Genomic DNA, 20,187 nt, shown 5'->3' with positions numbered 1-20,187 from the left:
ACACTCAAACTTTTCCCCCACATCTCAGATACCCGCGCCTTGGAAGATAGTTCCATCATCCGACGGGTATAAGCATCAGAATCCTTTTCACCAGCAACCACCGGGGCAGGATGAGGGACAAACAACAAACCCTTTTTCTTAAGCCAATCCATTATGGCGTCCTCACCCTCAAATGTCAGCGAATGAGGGAAATCCTCAGAAGGCGAATCAACCACGGACTTCCCCTTGGCTGATATTGCCTCATCAACACAAGTTTCGGCATCAACACGCACATCGTGATCACCCGCGCCTCCGTCCTGAACAGCAGCGTCTTCCTTACCAGAGTCCAGACCCCCCGAGCACATCCCAATCATCATTGGGGGAAAGTAGAGAGAATTCTTCAGGAAAATCAAGAGCATCGTCAAGGAGATCCCCTGCGGAATAAACCCGGTCAAACGACAACTCTTGAGACATGGTGGGGAGAGTTCCCGCAGCATCACCAGCAGGGACTGACATATCAGCGAGAACATTGCCATCAGCTACCGCGGCATTATTTCCTCCATCTCCTTCAAAACCCGCACCAATATCCTCAACATTAGGGGGGGAAGTATCAGTACGTTCTTCCCCATCAGAAATCTCATCCTCGGCAAACTCTTCGTTTACCGGACTGGTAACTTCTTCATGAACCTCAGCCTCACCCATCACAATGGTAGAAGACTGCTTCGGCCCAATCTTTTCTTCTTCGAAACCTGCAAACCAACACATGTTCCACAGAGTTACTTTCCGAACAGTTACTTTCCAAAGAGTTACTTTTCGAACAAGCGCGGACAGAAACTGAAATAACCATACCTTAGCAGTAGTGGCACTCTTCGGTGGAAGTATAGCACTAGAGAGGATTTTTAGACGATTTAGTCCTTGGGACACAACCTTTGGTGTTCTTCCCTTTGAGAGGAAGTACTGGAGGCGGCGGTAGAGGGTGCTGCACATGCACTACTGAACGCAGAGGAGGAACATCAAAAGAAACAGCACGAGGAGGTGTCTGCGCACACCTAACGTCATCACGAGGATGAGAAACCGCACGCTCGGAAGCGTTTCGAGACCCGGAAGGATTTTTTGAAGGACCATCTTTCCTATGAGGAGAGGCCTTCGCCCCTGAAGAAGAAACTCTGATACCACGGGGATCCATTTGAGACTCTCTGTGCGGAGGGGATCTCGGTAGACTAGAACCCGGAGTTTGATGAGGAAGACGCGGACGGTCAGACATGGCTGCGAAGAGATACAACATAAACAAGTTAGAAACAAACACAAGGTCATTACCAAAGATCAAAAAACCACAAAATTAGCAGTCCATCTCAACATAGCACAGAAACCCTAAAAACCCCAAACTCAAAAGTCCAATCAATACACGTAAAACAATGGCCTCCTTGATTTCCGACGAAGAACAGGGGCAAACTAGCATACAAGCATTAGAAAAGGGTTCTTCATCACAAACAAGGACGACAGAAGCAAAAATGGGAGGCTACAATACGATCAACAGCAGAAAATTTACAACCAACACAGCTTAAAATAAAAGGAACAAAGAAAAGAAACCTTACCACCACAAACAGCAGCAGGAAGAGGACAACAAACCAGTAACAATGAAGAAGGGAGCGTGATTAATTCTAAGACAGAGGATTTAATGGTCGAAGAACAAATAATGAAGACTGACAGATAATGAAACAAACCAGAAACAATGAAGAAGGGAGCGTGATAAATGCTAAGACAGAATTTAATGGTTGAAGAACAAAGAATGACAGAGAATGAAATTAATTTTCGAAGGAGAATGAAATTAATTTTTCTCCCCTCCTTAATATACTCGAAAGAAAGAGAAGGAAGTTAAGGGAGGAATGGGAAACGTGCCCATTAAATGAGCAGTTAATGCACGAATACGAAACATGCCCAAATCTCTAGAAGAAGTTATTAGGAGAGAGGAAGAATATGTAACGACTGTTTTCTTCAATGCTCCCACTAAACACTCAATCCCGAAGAAAAGGGGCAAATTGTGTGCACATATTTCATCATCAAACACGTGTATATAGGAACATACGTGGAGAGCATGCGGACAAAGTCATCAAAGCATGATGACATGTGCCCACAGCTAAGATGCCCATCCCGCCGACGTTGGATCTTTGCCCAAACAAATCTAAGGGCAGAAGTTAAAAAGACGTACCGGTAACACGATGTACTGCGGAGCACCAGATAACTCCCGAAGAGTTACTTTATCTCATCCCCAAAAGAAGCCAAGATCAACGGTGGAGAGAAAATGAACTGACATGGATGTGACAGGGGCAGAAGACACTTGCCTGACACGAGCAGGCACCTCAACTACCCGCATTAAACACTCTGAGCAACATACGTGTCGATCAACCCGTGGAACGAACGAAGACGACTCTGCGTGATGAAGTAATAAACGAAGACCCCCGTGTGATGGACACAAAACACAAGAAGATAAGGTTCCAACGGTCCTCAGAAGTGGGTCCCACACTCTAACCCTATAAATACCCCCTCTCCACCAAGAGTAAGGGGATCGGAAAAATCAGGAGGAGAAGGAGAGAGAAATATTGTGAGTGTAAGTTAGTCCTTTACAATATACAGACCTATGTAAACCCCAAAGTCACTCGACTATCTTTGTAACCATCAAGTACATAGTGAAACAACAACCCCGTGGATGTAGGCCTTAGTGCTGAACCACGTAAATCCCAGTCTTATTTACATTTCAGCACTTTATATTTGCCTAACGCTCCATGAGATTTACTTTTATGCTTCGTTTTCTTTATCTTCCCCTGCGTAAACGCCACTCGCGATGTTCTTAGATGAGGCTATGATAAACCCTAAGGTTTTGAGCCAAGGAATCAATGCCATTGTATTATCAGCACGAGTCGGTACCTAGAGTGTGAATATTGTTTGTGAACATATAGATGCCTTCGTGATTTACGTGTTCACAATTGACCAGTCAACTGGACTCAATTTCAATGGTCAACACTACTCGGTGAACATTCAACAGTACATTTTCGAGTTTCCAGTAAGGGTGCACCCAAAACCGTAGTAACCTGGTCAATATTTATATTGGAGTCCTCGTTTGGTCAAAATCGTTGCGAAAAGTCTACTGTGGAGGATAAAAAAGGTATAATATTATTACGAAAAGTTCAAAATATAATTTTTGAGATTGCGAAAAGTCTACTATGAGGGTAAAAAAGATACTCCCTCCGTCCCACTATTAAGTGACCTAGTGTATAACTAAATACTAGGTCACTTAATAGTGAGACGGGGATAGTACAATATTATTATCAAAAGTCCAAAATATTGTTTTTGAGATTTTGAGCCAGAACAATACATGCCCGAATCATATCACCTTTTGTTAAGTCCTTTCCCCGCCGACACAGTATAGAAGTCAAATAATACATTTTTACGTGGGCTGTTTATTACTCAACACGGTTTCCTCTTTCTCTTTAAACTTGATAAGTGTGACTAATTAAGCTTCATTTTTATTCTCTTTCTAGATATCATTTCTTAGAAATTCAATTCTGCCTATCAACAAGTTATTATGTTACAAGAACCTGGATGGCATATAACTTCTTTTTTCAACTGAAAACCATATCACTGCATGTACAAGTTTAACCGGAAGAATTGCAAGATAAAGAAACGAATTGCACAATTATATACTTTTATACAACACAAAAGTGGCTAAAAAGATCAAAATCAACAATTCCTGGGTGAAAAGGACATTTAGATTTTGATACTGTTTAAATGAACAAAAATGTAAAAATAGCCAGGATGTAAACAATTTCATCCTACGCATTTTCAAATATTTTTTTTTATTTTTAATTTACATCAGGATGCATCAAGTTTCATCCTTGCTATTTTTTAAGTTTAAGTCAGGATGAATCCAGTTTCATCCTTACTATTTTTTTGGTGTCCATTTCACCCATACTAATTTTTACTCGTCCATTTGAACCATGTTTTAAAAATAGTAAGGATGAAACCGGATTCATCCTGTCTTAAACTTAAAAAAAGAGTGAGGATGAAACTGGATGCATCCTGATGTAAATTAAAAATAAGAAAAAATATATGAAAATGGGTAGGATGAAACTGTTTACATCCTGATTATTTTTACATTCTCATCCATTTGAACAGTATCAAATTTTACATGTCCTTTTCACCCAAAAATTATAGTTATTAGGTAAATTGACAAATTTTGTGACAAATAAATTCCACGACCACCATAAGCCGTTAAAGCAGCTAAAACCAATCCAACAAAATATTTTTCGAAAAAGAAATTTATATTAAAGAGAAAAACAGAACCAAGGTCTACAAATTACATACACGGAGAGTTTTCCAATTACTCCAAATTAGGCTAGGATCAACATACTTGAAAGTATCACTGTCGCAAGATAATAAAACTACCAATTGCTTCACCAAATCAATACTTTCTTGCACACATTTACGACGATCTCCAAAGACCCTGTCATTCCTTTCCTTCCATAAAACCCAACAAATCGCATAATACAATATTTGCCAAACATGTCCGCCTTTACCACTCAAAACGTTAATGGTCCAAAATATTAGAATAGAACTCCTAGGATACGTAAGAGTACCTAATCTCACTTTCTCCATTATAATATTTCAAAAACAAGATTACACAACCCCTCTGGCCTCTACTTTCATCATTTTGAACCTCTCTTCTACAAAGTACGTTTTCTGTCTAATCAAACACAACCTGGATTCTAATCTAATTGGCTGGTAGATTGATTATGATTCTCAATCACCCATATCATATCATAAGACACTTTGAGTCTTGACTAGTAGGTCAATCTAGCTGCCATAGATGTCCTTGACCCCATTTTTATCTATTTGGCTGGCCAAGATCTTATACTTACTCCGTATGGCCAAGATTTTCCATCCAATCATTTGACAAACTGGCCAAAAATGTACAGCCTAATCACCGTACACGTGACGATCAATGAAGTAGCCGCCTAGATAACGACTTATGAACCAACTGTCGGATTTTGGAGGTATCCGACAACTATAATATACCCTAGTTGGAATCGTTTCAATTTCTTATTACAAAAAATTTCTCCAACCAAACCAAAATAATAATTACCTAATTTACATTTTATTTTTTAATTAATTATAATTAATGGAGTTGATGAATTTGGATGGTTAGGATCATACCTTAATCACATTGAAGACGTATTATTGGTTGAAATTCTTGACATTATTAGATTTTGTACCTGCCATTATCAAATGTTTTTATTATTTTTAATCTTAAAAACAAAAAATATACCTCGTTGAATTATAGAATGTACAACTAATACATTTCTGTATGGGCTGTTCATTTCTCAACACGGTTTCCTCTTTCTCTTTTTCCTAATTCTTTGATCATCATTCATCATTTTTAGATTTTTTCTTCATTAATCGGCAAATAATTGTCGGTAGAATTCAAGCTCTAGGGTCATTACCGGCCAAGTTCGGAGATTTTTCTTTCTGAATATACAAGAATTATAAGGTAAATTCTATCTGATAATCTTGATTATAGTTTGTGGATTTCATTGGTACAATTTCTTTATCCATAATTCCGAATCGAGTTTTGAGCTAGAATCGAATTACAACGGCTACATCCTTGTTTTTCTTTCAAAGGAAATACAGATTGCACTTTGCAAACCGTGAAGAGCATCGATTTTTCGTGGTAGACGACCTTAAGTTATGCAAATTGGGAAAAGTTCGTGTAGATGACGGATGAATATGAGCAAGTTTGATCCAATGTAATGGTGAAAAACCGGAGAATGATTTTGTTTCTTGATCCTAAACCATGATTAGAATCAAGTTGACAAAATAATTGTGGTGTTTTGATGGGGTACAAAAGGGTATGGTACACATTAGCAGTGATTTTCTCATTATGTCTTTCTTATTCTTCATCTTCATTTGGGCAGACCATGAACAACAACATCTCTGCAGCTCATTCATTAGATATTCTTCTTCAAAAATATGCATTCAAGGAATTATTAGTCCATAACCGTAGGACTGGTTCTCTCTACCATTCGGTTCTTCCTACAAATTTAACGGGCATTAGAGTATCGGTTGTCCGCTTAAGAAGCGGTAGTTTTTGGATTAGAGGAGCGAATTTTAGCAATTTTCGTATACCACCAAGAGTTAAACCAATTCCATATGTGAAGAGATTAGCCATAGTTTATCAAAATTTAGGGAATTTATCTTCTCATTATTACAATGTACCTGGTAATTATTCAATGGTTACTCCTGTTATTGGTTTCATTGTATACAATGCCACCAATTTAAACAACGTCAACGGGATGAAAAAGCTGGCGAATCTCACCACCACGAGGAACTCGATATCGATTCATTTTAGGTTGCCGTCCGGGTTGAATATTTCGCAGGCCAAATGTGTTAAGTTTAATGAAGATGGGTCTCCACATTTTAGTGAAATGAAGCATCCGAATATTTGTTTGACAAATGATCAAGGTCATTTTGCGGTTGTGACCGTGCGTCCGGAGCCGCATCCGGAGAAGAAGAAGAAAGACAAGAGGTTGTTGGTGTGGTTGATTGTAAGTATTGTTTTTGGAGTATTTGCATTGTTGTTTATTGGAGTGCTTGGGTTTGTGGTTTATAGAATTGTGAAGATGAGAAGAATTGGTGCAATGGAAAATGAAGCTGAAAATGGTGAAGCATTTGATACAATATGGGTTGGCAACAGTAAATTGCCTTCAGCTACATCAATGAGAACAAATCCTATTATTGAGTATTCTGAATCAGCTCCTTATTGATTCAATTCATTCATTCTATGTTTGTGTAAGGATTTGATTGCAAAATTTTGTATAAAGTTTAAGAAATTTTTACTCTTTTTGGTTGTTGTTGTTGAGATTTGTAAAAACATCATAAAATTGGGATTTTTCATTATGTGATTATTCTTTGCCCTTCATGAGATTTGTTAGTCACACATTTTGTCATTTGTTGCACTGGGAGCGTGGAGCCATATAACAACAAAATATGGTTAGCCTTCTTGCTTTCCATATTGTCTGGCTTCCTATATAGCTAAAATATGTAAATTAAAACGATTTACCCGCTCCATCGCATGTATCAGAAAGGAGTATGTGTGTGAAAACAATCATAAATACTTCATTTGGGCATGGAAGTTTAGTGCATAGAATCATGTAAATCGGGTTAATTATCAGAATACTTATATATACATTTGTCCGATATTTTAATTATCACATACACCAATGCTCTATTTTGGGAGAAGGAACCAATGAGAATTTAAGCAAAAGAAAATAATTAAAAGCTTTTTCAGATGTGGGGAAACTATTTTAGGAAACTTTGAAATGAGATGATTTTTTCCTTTTAAGCTTGCATAATGTGGAGGGGATATCGGGAAGATAATAAAAGTATGAAAAGAAGAAAAGTATCTCGTTCTGACAACCATTCAGAGGGTGATGAGATAAAGAATCAGAACATAACTCTTGAAAAAGCACATAGTTATTTACTTCTGCATTTACATTTGTAATTCTTGGATCTCTTATTCATATATGGGTTTTGTTATCTTGTGCATGGATAACAAAACCCTTCATACATTACTACGTACAATTCTGGTACTATAATTTTAATTCCAAGATGGAACTTATTTATACTGTTACTATTCCTTTTGACCAAACACGCCATCTCTGCTAGGTCGGCCAATGCCAATTTATTTCTCTGCTAGGTCGGCCAATGCCAATTTATTTCATAGACTGCCTTATTATTGATCAATTGTATAATTCTCCTAGAGCTTCAAAATAGTTTGATAAGACACTACAATTGCGGTTAACAACTCTGATTTCCATCTGCAATACCATAGTCCTTCTCACAGAAAATGCAAGATGGAGAGTACACATTTGATCATAATCTTTCATCAATATAGTTTAGAAGCAAGCCTTGGTGTAACCAGAACTTCAAGTGGAGTGGCCTTGATATTACTTGGTCCGGAACTGCCTGTCATATCAATGGGCGCATCCGTAGTTGTTTTAAACTCAAACCCATGCATGTATCAAACGAGCCAATGTCAATGGCGACATTTGAAGTGCAAGTGAGATTGCAGGACAAGATCTTCTCCCTGACCCGAAAGGAATGAATTCAAAATTCCGTCCTATAAGATCACTGTCGACATGTTTACCACCACTGATAAATCTATCAGGATTGAACTCTAACGGATTGGACCATACCCGTGGATCGCGATGAATTTCCAGCTATTTACTAGTAACTGAGTTCCTGCAGGGATGTGGTAGCTAGCTATTGTGTAGTCCTCGGAGGATACGCGAAAACCAGAGAGTGGGCCGGAGTACAGGCGCTGGGTTTCCTTCATGACAGTAGGTATACTAGGTTCTTGATATCAGACTTGTCCACTTGTCTATCCTTGCCTACCTGAGTGTCTAATTCATCATGGACCTTCTTCGACACAATTTGATTGTTTACCAGTGAAGATAATGCCCACACGAAAATAACCATATTAGTGTCCGTCCCTCCCACTCCCAGGATAAGACCCTGCAAGACCAAACTTGGGATCATTGGATTACACAAGCGGTAATGAATGCAACAATCCATTGGTTAAATACGTACTTACCTGGCAAGTAGATTTATTGACAATATCAGCATCATAGTAGTCCGGCCGATAACTTAGGGTTATCGTGAAGTACCGAAAGCATCACGTCCATCCAATCTTTTTCGCCTGCATTGGTTGGTTTCCCATAATATCCTCCATCAATCAATGTTTTTTTCTTCGTTTTATGTTCTTCCAGCCAGGTCCGTGAAGATCCTAACAACCGGTATCAGAGCGTATGGTTGGGGATACTGTCCGAACGGAGAAGTGGTTGTGTACGTCACCCGGTTTAGGGCGCAAGTGGAGTCAAACTCAAGGTGGATCAGGCAAGGCCCAAAGTAGAGTTGTCGCTCAAGGTGGAGTTAGTGCCACACCCCATTAACTCAGGTGGAGCAGGATTTTATGGTGGGCAACGTTGTGCTCAAGGTGGAGTTAGTGCTAGCCTTCCCATTAACTCAAGGTGGAGTAGGGTTCCAGGACGCGTAGTGACAATAATCATGTTCGATGGGTAGCTATATGGACGGTGATCATATGGTGGAGTATGATTGAATTGGTGAGGTGGTTTAATCTCACCAAGGTGGAGATTGTTGGAGTATGTGTCTCGATAAACACCACATATGTATATCTAGGATAGTTCCACATGGAATCGTAGGAGTACATGTGGTGCTTAATAAGCTTGGGCATCTCCTTACATAGCACCGAGGCCTTTTAGATTAAAACCCCACACCTGCTGCAACAGGTGGTCAAGTGGGGATAGTATCGGTGCTATGTGGTCGGTCCCAGAAGTAGGGTCCGTCGGTCCGTGAAGATCCTAACAACTGGTATCAGAGCGTATGGTTGGGGCTACTGTCCGAACGGAGAAGTGGTTGTGTATGTCACCCGGTTTAGGGCGCAAGTGAAGTCAAACTCAAGGTGGAGCAGGCAAGGACCAAAGTAGAGTTGGCGCTCAAGGTGGAGTTAGTGCCACACCCCATTAACTCAAGTGGAGCAAGATTCTATGGTGGGAAAGGTTGTGCTCAAGGTGGAGTTAGTGCTAGCCTTCCCATTAACTCAAGGTGGAGTAGGGTTCCAGGGCGCGTAGTGACAATAATCATGTTCGATGGGTAGCTATACGGACGATGATCATATGGTGGAGTATGATTAGATTGGTGAGGTGGCTTAATATCGCCAAGGTGGAGATTGTTGGAGTATGTGGCTCGATAAACACCACATATGTATAGCTAGGATAGTCTCACATGGAATAAGAGGAGTACATGTGGCGCTTAATAAGCTTGGGCATCTCCTTACATAGCACCGAGGCCTTTTAGATTAAAACCCCACACCTACTGCAACAGGTGGTCAAGTGGGAACAATATCGGTGCTATGTGGTCGGGCCCAGAAGTAGGGTCCGGAGGTCCGTGAAGATCCTAACAATTCCTGCATTAAAGCATCCAGCTCGTGTCCTGTTTTTTTCATCTCTTTCTCATAACCTCCCGGATCCAACCACCTTAGAAACGGCAAGGCATCAGATGGTACAAATGCATCCACTAGCCTGAAAAAGTTTTTAATTACCAGAGCACTCTTTTTACACCTCGCGTCATCAACTTCTTCGTTTGCGCCAAAATATCGCTTCCCTACTGCCATCATAAAAGATAAATCGAGTGTTAAGTTCGAAAACCACTGTTTCATTTCCACCTTAACTAGAACACCAAAGTCACCGTTGTTGTTTTCCGTCCAAAAATCGTAAAGTTCTCTGATCGACATGTTAATCTCAGAAGCCCATACATGAGATAACGACTTAATTCGCGTATCGGAGAGAAGTTCACGTTTCAATACCTTGCGGATTCTGCGCCAATAATGACCATAAGGAGCAAACCCGAACATCGCAGAGTCATAACCCATATGTCTTATAGCTACTTGACGTGGTCAAGAAGCGAATACTTTATCGTTGACCGTGAAACACTCTTTAGCCGCTTCCCAACTGCTAACAACTAAGGCTGCGTGAACTGTTGGTAGGACGGTCAAGGTCTAGATTAGGAAATCTAGTTGGTTAAGGAAACCAAGTACTTGTATCCTAAGTATAGCAGCTTAAGAGGTTTGTCTCTTAGAGCTAAGTTAGGAAACCCTATACTTGTAGGAAAGTAACCCTTGTTAAGGAATGTGTCCACTCCTATTGATGTGTATAAATAGCCATAGAGAGAACTAGAGAGAAACACACCAGAACTAGTAAGAGTTATCTTCTTCTCTGCTTGAGCTTTGTATATTCCAACCTATACGGTGATATATAAAATTGCTTATTCCTTCCCGAGGATTCAACCTCGTTAAATACTTGTTCTTCTTGTGTGTGTGATTGTGTTCTTGGCGATATTGAGATTCCTCGTAGTAGTGCAAACCTAACGCTTCCGCAGGCTTTGGCGCAACAATTGGTATTAGAGCAAGGAGATGCTCTTGGATACGGGGACTCAAATTGCAGTTGGAGTGAAGGTATTTTTCTGAAGATTGCTTGAGGTAATAGAAATCTCAAAGGTTCTGTTTTTATCTATATTTGGTTGTTTGTGAACAATGGTTGACGGGTACGAAGATCCGGAAAATCCTTTAGGAGAACATTTGGAGTCCACAAATAAAGATAAAGAAACAAAAGAAGAAATACTTCATTCACATAGATCACAACTCAAGGTAGAAAATTGTACATGAACCAATAACTTTGGTTTATGGAGAACGGACGTAATGGATGCTCTTGTTCATCTTGACCTAGAAGAAGCTCTAGAAGGTCAGCCAGTGGAGATGTCTGAAAAGCAATGGAACAAGATGATAAATTATGTCTTGCTTCGATACGAGGGTGTTTATCAACTGCAGTAAGAGTTAATTATCAACACGAGACTTCAGCTGAGGATCTCTGGGAAAAGCTAGAGAAGGAATACCTTGTGAAGAATGTGGCCAATAGGATACATCTTAAAAGGAATTTGTATCTCTATAACATGAAGAGAAGTGAAACCCTAACCGAGCACCTAGATTCATATAATAAACTTCTTGCTGAGTTGGTTAACAACGATGAGAAGATCAACGACGAGGAACAAGCTTTGTGTCTGATAAACTCTCTTCCTGAAAAGTATGAACCCGTGATTAAAGCATTAATGCACGGCAAGGACAAGATTGCATACGCAGGGGTCACTACAGCATTGAGTAGTGAGGAGTTCAGGAAGATGGATCATGAAGACCTTGCAAGTGAAGCTAACAATGACTTGCTTCTTGCCAGAGGTCGTTCAACAGACAGGAGAAAGAAGACTGGTGTTTATGGTAAAGGTAGAGGACGTTCTAAGAGTAGGACGCGACTGCAGAAAGATGAGTGTGCTTGGTGCCATGACTTTGGTCATTGGTCTAAGGACTGTATCAAGCGTAAGGAAAGAGAAGGAGATAATAGTAATACCGAGGTGAACATTCCTAAAGGTAATGAAGAATCAGATGATGCTTCTGATTTCTCGCTGACTGTGACACCATCAGCTTGTGCTATTACGGATGGTACATGGGTATTAGATACTGGAGCAACATATCATATATGTCCATATCGGGACTGGTTCTCAGGTTTTGAAGATCTTGATGGAGAAGTACGCATAGGAAACAATCATACCTGTAGGGGTGATTGGGATTGGTAGTGTTCGTATCAGGATGCATGATCGTATGGTTAGAGAGCTGAAGGAGGTAAGATTTTTACCTGCCATAAAGAAGAATCTGATTTCACTCGGAACTTTGGAAGCTAAGGGCTATAAGATAGTCGCTGAAAATAGTGTTCTAAAGGTAATATCTGGATCTATGGTAATCATGAAGGGCACACGTCATTATAATTTGTACTACTTTATTGGGAGTACAACAACATGGGATGTGTCTATTTATGAACACATCGAAAGTGCATCTACCGAGAAGACGAAGCTATAGCACATGAGACTTGCACATCCAGGTGAGAAGTCGTTGCATATGTTGATTCAACAAGACTTGTTGAAAGGTGCTATTGCTTGCAAGTTAACATTTTGTGAACTTTGTGTAAAGGGCAAGAAAACAAGAACAATCTTTGGCACAACTATCCACAATACTAGTGGAGTTCTTGACTATGTTCACTCAGATGTTTGGGGTCCTTCCAAGAATGCATCATTGGAGGGAAACATTGGTTTGTGTCGTTCATTGATGACTATTCTAGGCGCGTATGGGTGTACACCATGAGGCACAAGGATGAAGTCCTAGAAATCTTTGTGAGGTGGAAAAAGGCAACTGAGACTCAAACTGGCAGAAAGATCAAAATACTACGTTCGGACAATGGTGGAGAGTACAAGAGTGATCCGTTCTTGCAAGTATGTCAGGATGAGGGGATAAAGAGCACTTCACAGTTAAGAAGACACCGCAACAAATGGGGTAGCTAACGCATGAATCGTACTTTGTGAGAAGGTACGATGTATGTTTCTAATACTGGATTAGGTAAAGCGTTTTGGGATGAGGCAGTTACATGCGTGCTTCCTCATTAATAGGTTGCCATCAGCTGCATTAGAAGGTAAAACTCCTATGGAGAAATGGTTTGGTAAACCAGCTTATGACTATGACTCAATTCATATTTTGGTTGTCCTGCTGGTATCATGTTAGTGAAAAAAGCTTGATAGTCGTGCCGTGAAAGGAATCTTTGTGGGTAAGAGTGGAGTGAAAGGGTTCAAGATTTGGAATCCAGTTGAAAAGAATAGTCATGAGTAGAGATGTCACATTTGATGAGATGTCTATGGTAAAGTTGGGGTTCTCGAGGTAGGACACAAGCACCAGTACTAATGAGCCTTTGCAGCAGGTGGAGATTGATGCAACTCCACCAATTCCAGTTAAGTCTATATCTGTTCAGAATACTTATGAAGACATTGGTCTGCAAGAGAGGTAACTACTGAAGTTCCAAATGATAGTGACACTGTTAGGAAGAGGAACAAGAGTCAGTAGAAGATACAGAAGCTACGGTCATGGAGACCATAGCAACCAGCAAACCGAGAAGATCAACCAGGAAACCTGGTTGGATGAATGATTTTGTTGCTTATGCATTACCAGTTGTTGAAGATGGTACTCCTACTTCCTATTTAGAAGTTGTACGCAGTGCAGAGTGTAAAGAATGGGAAGGAGCAATGCAGGACGATATGGAGTCTTTACAAGAATGGCACATGGATTCTTTGAACTTCCGAACGGTAAGAAGGCCATAGGGTGCAAGTGGGTATATGCTAAGAAAGAAGGATCTTCGGTGAATCAAGTACGCTACAAGGCAAGGTTAGTTGCAAAAGGTTATGCCCAAATAGAAGGGATTGACTACAATGAGGTGTTCTCTCCGGTGGTAAAACACTCATCAATCCGTATTTTGTTGGCCTTGGTAGCACAATATGATTTAGACCTAGTTCAGCTAGATGTTAAGACGGTGTTCTTACATGGTGATCTAGAAGAGGAGATCTATATGACTCAACCGAGTGGGTTCAAGGTTGCTAAAAGAAGATTGTGTATGTAAACTGAGAGATCGTTGTACGGGCTGAAGCAGTCTCCAAGACAATGGTACAAGCGATTTGACCAGTTTATGATAGGCCAAACATACACAAGAAGTCACTATGACTATTGTGTATACTTCAAGAAGCTACGTGATGGGTCTTTCATATATTTGCTCTTGTATGTCGATGATATGCTGATTGCATCAATAACAAGAAAGAGATCGATAATTTGAAGTGCAAGTTGTCATCTGAGTTTGAGATGAAAGATCTGGAGAGGCTAAGAAGATTCTTGGTATGGAGATTCAACGTGACAGAGAGAAGCGTAAGGTTTGTTTGTCTCAGAAGGAATATTTGAAGAAAGTGTTACAGAAGTTTGGTGCCTACGAAGGAACTAAATCTGTAAGTACTCCCCTTGCTGCTCATTTTAAGTTGAATGCTTGTATGTCTCCCACTACTGAAAACGAGCGAAGGTATATGGTCCAAGTCCCATATGCTGAGGTTGTTGGTATCTTGATGTATATGCAGTTAGTATGGTCAGCCGTTATATGCATTGTCCTGGTAAGGGACATTGGAAAGATGTGAAATGGATTTTGAGGTATCTTTATGGTACAGTTGATGTTGGCTTGGAGTTTGTGAAGGATAGAAGTAACAATCAGTTGAGTGTTGGGTATGTGGATTCTGACTATGCTGGTGATTTGGACAAGAGACGTTCAACTACAGGGTATGTATTTACCGTAGCAGGAGCACCAGTTAGTTGGAGATCAATATTGCAGTCTACTGTGGCGCTTTCAACTACGGAGCCGGAGTATATGGCAGTGACAGAGGCATTTAAGGAGGCTATATGGTTACAAGGTTTGCTAGATGACTTAGGAGTTGTACAAGACCAACTGCCTGTGCATTGTGATAGTCTAAGTGCAATTTATTTGGCTAAGAATCAAGTGCATCATGCTAAAACAAAACATATAGACGTACGATTTCACTTTGTGAGAGAAATTCTTGAAGAAGAAGATATTGCACTTGTGAAGATCGATATCAAAGACAATCCAGCTGATATGTTGACTAAAGTAGTATCTGGGGTCAAGTTTCGACATTGATTGAAATAGATCCCCATCCTTCTTGTTTGGTAAGAGACCCTTTGGGGTAGAGGTTCTTAGGAACCAGGTGGAGGCCTTCTAACAAGGTCATTTAAGAGAACTACAGTCGGGTTTGATTCCTATTGAAGATACGTAGGCAGCCAGTGATGGTTCAATCGACGTTGGAAGATGGAGGTGATTTTATCTATTGATCGTCTCATGCATGATCCGAGGTGGAGAATTGTTGGTAGGACTAGATTAGGAAATCCTATACTTGTCAAGGTCAAGGTCAAGGTCAAGGTCAAGGTCTAGATTAGGAAATCTAGTTGGTTAAGGAAACCAAGTATTTGTGTCCTAAGTATAACAGCTTAAGAGGTTTGTCTCTTAAAGCTAAGTTAGGAAATCCTATACTTGTATGAAAGTAATCCTTGTTAAGGAATGCGTCCACTCCTATTGATGTGTATAAATATCCATAGAGAGAACTAGAGAGAAACACACCAGAACTAGTAAGAGTTATCTTCTTCTCTGCTTGAGCTTTGTATATTCCAACCTATACGGTGATATATAAAATTTCTTATTCCTTCCCGAGGATTCAACCTCGTTAAATACTTGTTCTTCTTGTGTGTGTGATTGTGTTCTTGGCGATATTGAGATACCTCGTAGTAGCGCAAGCCTAACGCTTCCGCAGGCTTTGGCGCAACATGAACACCCATACGAATAGTAAAAACATGTCCATATTTATCAGCCATGGATGCTAGTGTTATATGGAAAAGTTTATTTGGTTCAGTACCCATTAGCTGTGGTGAATGACCTAAAATGGGCTAGCTCCGCCCCTGATATTCTCGGAAGGTCAGGCTAGGTAAAATTGTAAAAATGGAGTGACTAATTTAGAGTTTTAGCTGCTTTATAAGGGATTATGGCCCATGGGAGCGTGTAGAATTAATGGGGCTTAATTTGAGACCCTTTTTGGTCACGATTAATTCCATTGTAGTCTCTGTGATTCCCTGCAGCAGGAGCGTAGCCCTATAAGAGCAAATATGATTGCTCTTTGATCTTCCTGCTTTTATATTGGCTGGCTGCGTACAACCCCAAGGAGAGAGATTTAATTCTGAAACGGCGAAGGCAATGCATGTACCGTGAAAATAATTACCCTCTGGCTATATAACATGTAACAACGCATGATAGCAAAAACAAGGAGTATGTGTAAACCCAATCATAAATACTTCATTTTGGCATAAAACTTTAATGCAATCATGCAAATCAGGTTAACAATATCAGTTCAGTGAGGTAGATCCAAATACTTAAGTAAGTATACATTTGTCCAATATTTTATCACATACAACAATGCTAAAAGTTCTTTTGCGAGAAGGAATTGATAGGAAAGTAAACAAAATAGGATATAGTTCAAAACTTTTTGAGACTTTGGAGGAAATTATAGGAAGTTATGAATGGATTTAAAGTTGTTATCCATTAAGGTGAATAATGCGAAAGGAATAATTCTTCCTGGAAACCAACATTTAATTAAGAGCATGAAAATAAGAAAACTACAATGTTACGCTAACAATTCAGAAAGGCAGTGAGACATGGACAACTCCCGTTCTGCATTTATATTATTTTTTTGGATGTCTCTTTCATATATAACGGAAAATGGGTCATTTGTCCAAATGTTTTTAAATCACGGTTCAAATGCTCGAGTCAAAAATAGTTTGGATGAAATGGTAAAAAAAAAAATAACAAGGATGAAACTGGATTCATCCTAACTTAAATTTAAAAAATAGCAAGGATGAAACCGGATACATCCTGTGTAAATTAAAAATAAAAAAAAATATTTGAAAATGGGCCAGATTAAGAAGATGGATAAAGAGAAAAGACAGATGGTTTAAAGTGAACAGTGTTTCCCATATACCGAGAAGACGAAGCTACCGAAAGTGCATCTACCGAGAAGACGAAGCTATAGCACATGAGACTTGCACATCCAGGTGAGAAGTCGTTGCATATGTTGATTCAACAAGACTTGTTGAAAGGTGCTATTGCTTGCAAGTTAACATTTTGTGAACTTTGTGTAAAGGGCAAGAAAACAAGAACAAGCTTTGGCACAACTATCCACAATACTAGTGGAGTTCTTGACTATGTTCACTCAGATGTTTGGGGTCCTTCCAAGAATGCATCATTGGAGGGAAACATTGGTTTGTGTCGTTCATTGATGACTATTCTAGGCGCGTATGGGTGTACACCATGAGGCACAAGGATGAAGTCCTAGAAATCTTTGTGAGGTGGAAAAAGGCAACTGAGACTCAAACTGGCAGAAAGATCAAAATACTACGTTCGGGCAATGGTGGAGAGTACAAGAGTGATCCGTTCTTGCAAGTATGTCAGGATGAGGGGATAAACATGCACTTCACAGTTAAGAAGACACCGCAACAAAATGGGGTAACTAAACGCATGAATCGTACTTTGTTAGAGAAGGTACGATGTATGTTATCTAATACTGGATTAGGTAAAGCGTTTTGGGATGAGGCAGTTACATATGCGTGCTTCCTCATTAATAGGTTGCCATCAGCTGCATTAGAAGGTAAAACTCCTATGGAGAAATGGTTTGGTAAACCAGCTTATGACTATGACTCACTTCATATTTTTGGTTGTCCTGCTTGGTATCATGTTAGTGAAAAAAGCTTGATAGTCGTGCCGTGAAAGGAATCCTGTGGGTATGAAAGGTGGAGTGAAAGGGTTCAAGATTTGGAATCCAGTTGAAAAGAATATAGTCATGAGTAGAGATGTCACATTTGATGAGATGCCTATGGTAAAGTATTGGGGTTCTCGACAGGTACAGGACACAAGCACCAGTACTAATGAGCCTTTGCAGCAGGTGGAGATTGATGCAACTCCACCAATTCTAGTTAAGTCTATATCTGTTCAGAATACTTATGAAGACATTGGTTCTGCAAGAGAGGTAACTACTGAAGTTCCAAATGATAGTGACACTGTTATGGAAGAGGAACAAGAGTCAGTAGAAGATACAGAAGCTACGGTCATGGAGACCATAGCAACCAGCAAACCGAGAAGATCAACCAGGAAACCTGGTTGGATGAATGATTTTGTTGCTTATGCATTACCAGTTGTTGAATATGGTACTCCTACTTCCTATTCAGAAGTTGTACGCAGTGCAGAGTGTAAAGAATGGGAAGGAGCAATGCAGGACGATATGGAGTATCTTTACAAGAATGGCATATGGATTCTTTTGAATCTTCCGAACGGTAAGAAGGCCATAGGGTGAAAGTGGGTATATGCTAAGAAAGAAGGATCTTCGGTGAATCAAGTACGCTACAAGGCAAGGTTAGTTGCAAAAGGTTATACCCAAATAGAAGGGATTGACTACAATGAGGTGTTCTCTCCGGTGGGAAAACACTCATCAATCCGTATTTTGTTAGCCTTGGTAGCACAATATGATTTAGACCTAGTTCAGCTAGATGTTAAGACGGTGTTCTTACATGGTGATCTAGAAGAGGAGATCTATATGACTCAACTGAGTGGGTTCAAGGTTGCTAGAAAAGAAGATTGTGTATGTAAACTGAGGAGATCGTTGTACGGGCTGAAGCAGTCTCCAAGACAATGGTACAAGCGATTTGACCAGTTTATGATAGGCCAAACATACACAAGAAGTCACTATGACTATTGTGTATACTTCAAGAAGCTACGTGATGGGTCTTTCATATATTTGCTCTTGTATGTCGATGATATGCTGATTGCATCAGATAACAAGAAAGAGATCGATAATTTTAAGTGCAAGTTATCATCTGAGTTTGAGATGAAAGATCTAGGAGAGGCTAAGAAGATTCTTGGTATGGAGATTCAACGTGACAGAGAGAAGCGTAAGGTTTGTTTGTCTCAGAAGGAATATTTGAAGAAAGTGTTACAGAAGTTTGGTGCCTACGAAGGAACTAAATCTGTAAGTACTCCCCTTGCTGCTCATTTTAAGTTGAATGCTTGTATGTCTCCCACTACTGAAAACGAGCGAAGGTATATGGTCCAAGTCCCATATGCTGAGGTTGTTGGTATCTTGATGTATATGCAGTTAGTATGGTCAGCCGTTATATGCATTGTCCTGGTAAGGGACATTGGAAAGATGTGAAATGGATTTTGAGGTATCTTTATGGTACAGTTGATGTTGGCTTGGAGTTTGTGAAGGATAGAAGTAACAATCAGTTGAGTGTTGGGTATGTGGATTCTGACTATGCTGGTGATTTGGACAAGAGACGTTCAACTACAGGGTATGTATTTACCGTAGCAGGAGCACCAGTTAGTTGGAGATCAATATTGCAGTCTACTGTGGCGCTTTCAACTACGGAGCCGGAGTATATGGCAGTGACAGAGGCATTTAAGGAGGCTATATGGTTACAAGGTTTGCTAGATGACTTAGGAGTTGTACAAGACCAACTGCCTGTGCATTGTGATAGTCTAAGTGCAATTTATTTGGCTAAGAATCAAGTGCATCATGCTAAAACAAAACATATAGACGTACGATTTCACTTTGTGAGAGAAATTCTTGAAGAAGAAGATATTGCACTTGTGAAGATCGATATCAAAGACAATCCAGCTGATATGTTGACTAAAGTAGTATCTGGGGTCAAGTTTCGACATTGATTGAAATAGATCCCCATCCTTCTTGTTTGGTAAGAGACCCTTTGGGGTAGAGGTTCTTAGGAACCAGGTGGAGGCCTTCTAACAAGGTCATTTAAGAGAACTACAGTCGGGTTTGATTCCTATTGAAGATACGTAGGCAGCCAGTGATGGTTCAATCGACGTTGGAAGATGGAGGTGATTTTATCTATTGATCGTCTCATGCATGATCCGAGGTGGAGAATTGTTGGTAGGACTAGATTAGGAAATCCTATACTTGTCAAGGTCAAGGTCAAGGTCAAGGTCAAGGTCTAGATTAGGAAATCTAGTTGGTTAAGGAAACCAAGTATTTGTGTCCTAAGTATAACAGCTTAAGAGGTTTGTCTCTTAAAGCTAAGTTAGGAAATCCTATACTTGTATGAAA

At 39.9% G+C, this 20,187-nt stretch overlaps 1 protein-coding gene across 2 annotated transcripts; it reads left to right on the top strand.

Annotated features, from left to right (window-relative positions):
• The first annotated feature begins 5,285 nt into the window (after nucleotides 1-5,285).
• LOC113321223 lies at nucleotides 5,286-6,952 on the top strand. 2 transcript variants are annotated; one of them, XM_026569102.1, is made up of 2 exons: nucleotides 5,286-5,524; nucleotides 5,665-6,952. In XM_026569102.1, exon 2 carries the CDS (start codon nucleotides 5,868-5,870, stop codon nucleotides 6,795-6,797), a length of 930 nt encoding a protein of 309 aa, XP_026424887.1. In that variant the 5' UTR covers nucleotides 5,286-5,524; nucleotides 5,665-5,867; the 3' UTR covers nucleotides 6,798-6,952. The 2 variants fall into 2 exon arrangements, with proteins under 2 accessions (XP_026424887.1, XP_026424886.1); XM_026569101.1 differs by having other exon boundaries at nucleotides 5,656-6,952.
• The last annotated feature ends 13,235 nt before the right edge of the window (nucleotides 6,953-20,187 follow it).

The sequence above is a fragment of the Papaver somniferum genome, chromosome 11, assembly GCF_003573695.1.
Source record: "Papaver somniferum cultivar HN1 chromosome 11, ASM357369v1, whole genome shotgun sequence".
NCBI classification, from domain to species: domain Eukaryota; kingdom Viridiplantae; phylum Streptophyta; class Magnoliopsida; order Ranunculales; family Papaveraceae; genus Papaver; species Papaver somniferum.
Note: the sequence above shows the minus strand (reverse complement) of the source record. Positions and strands in the feature narration are given on the sequence as shown.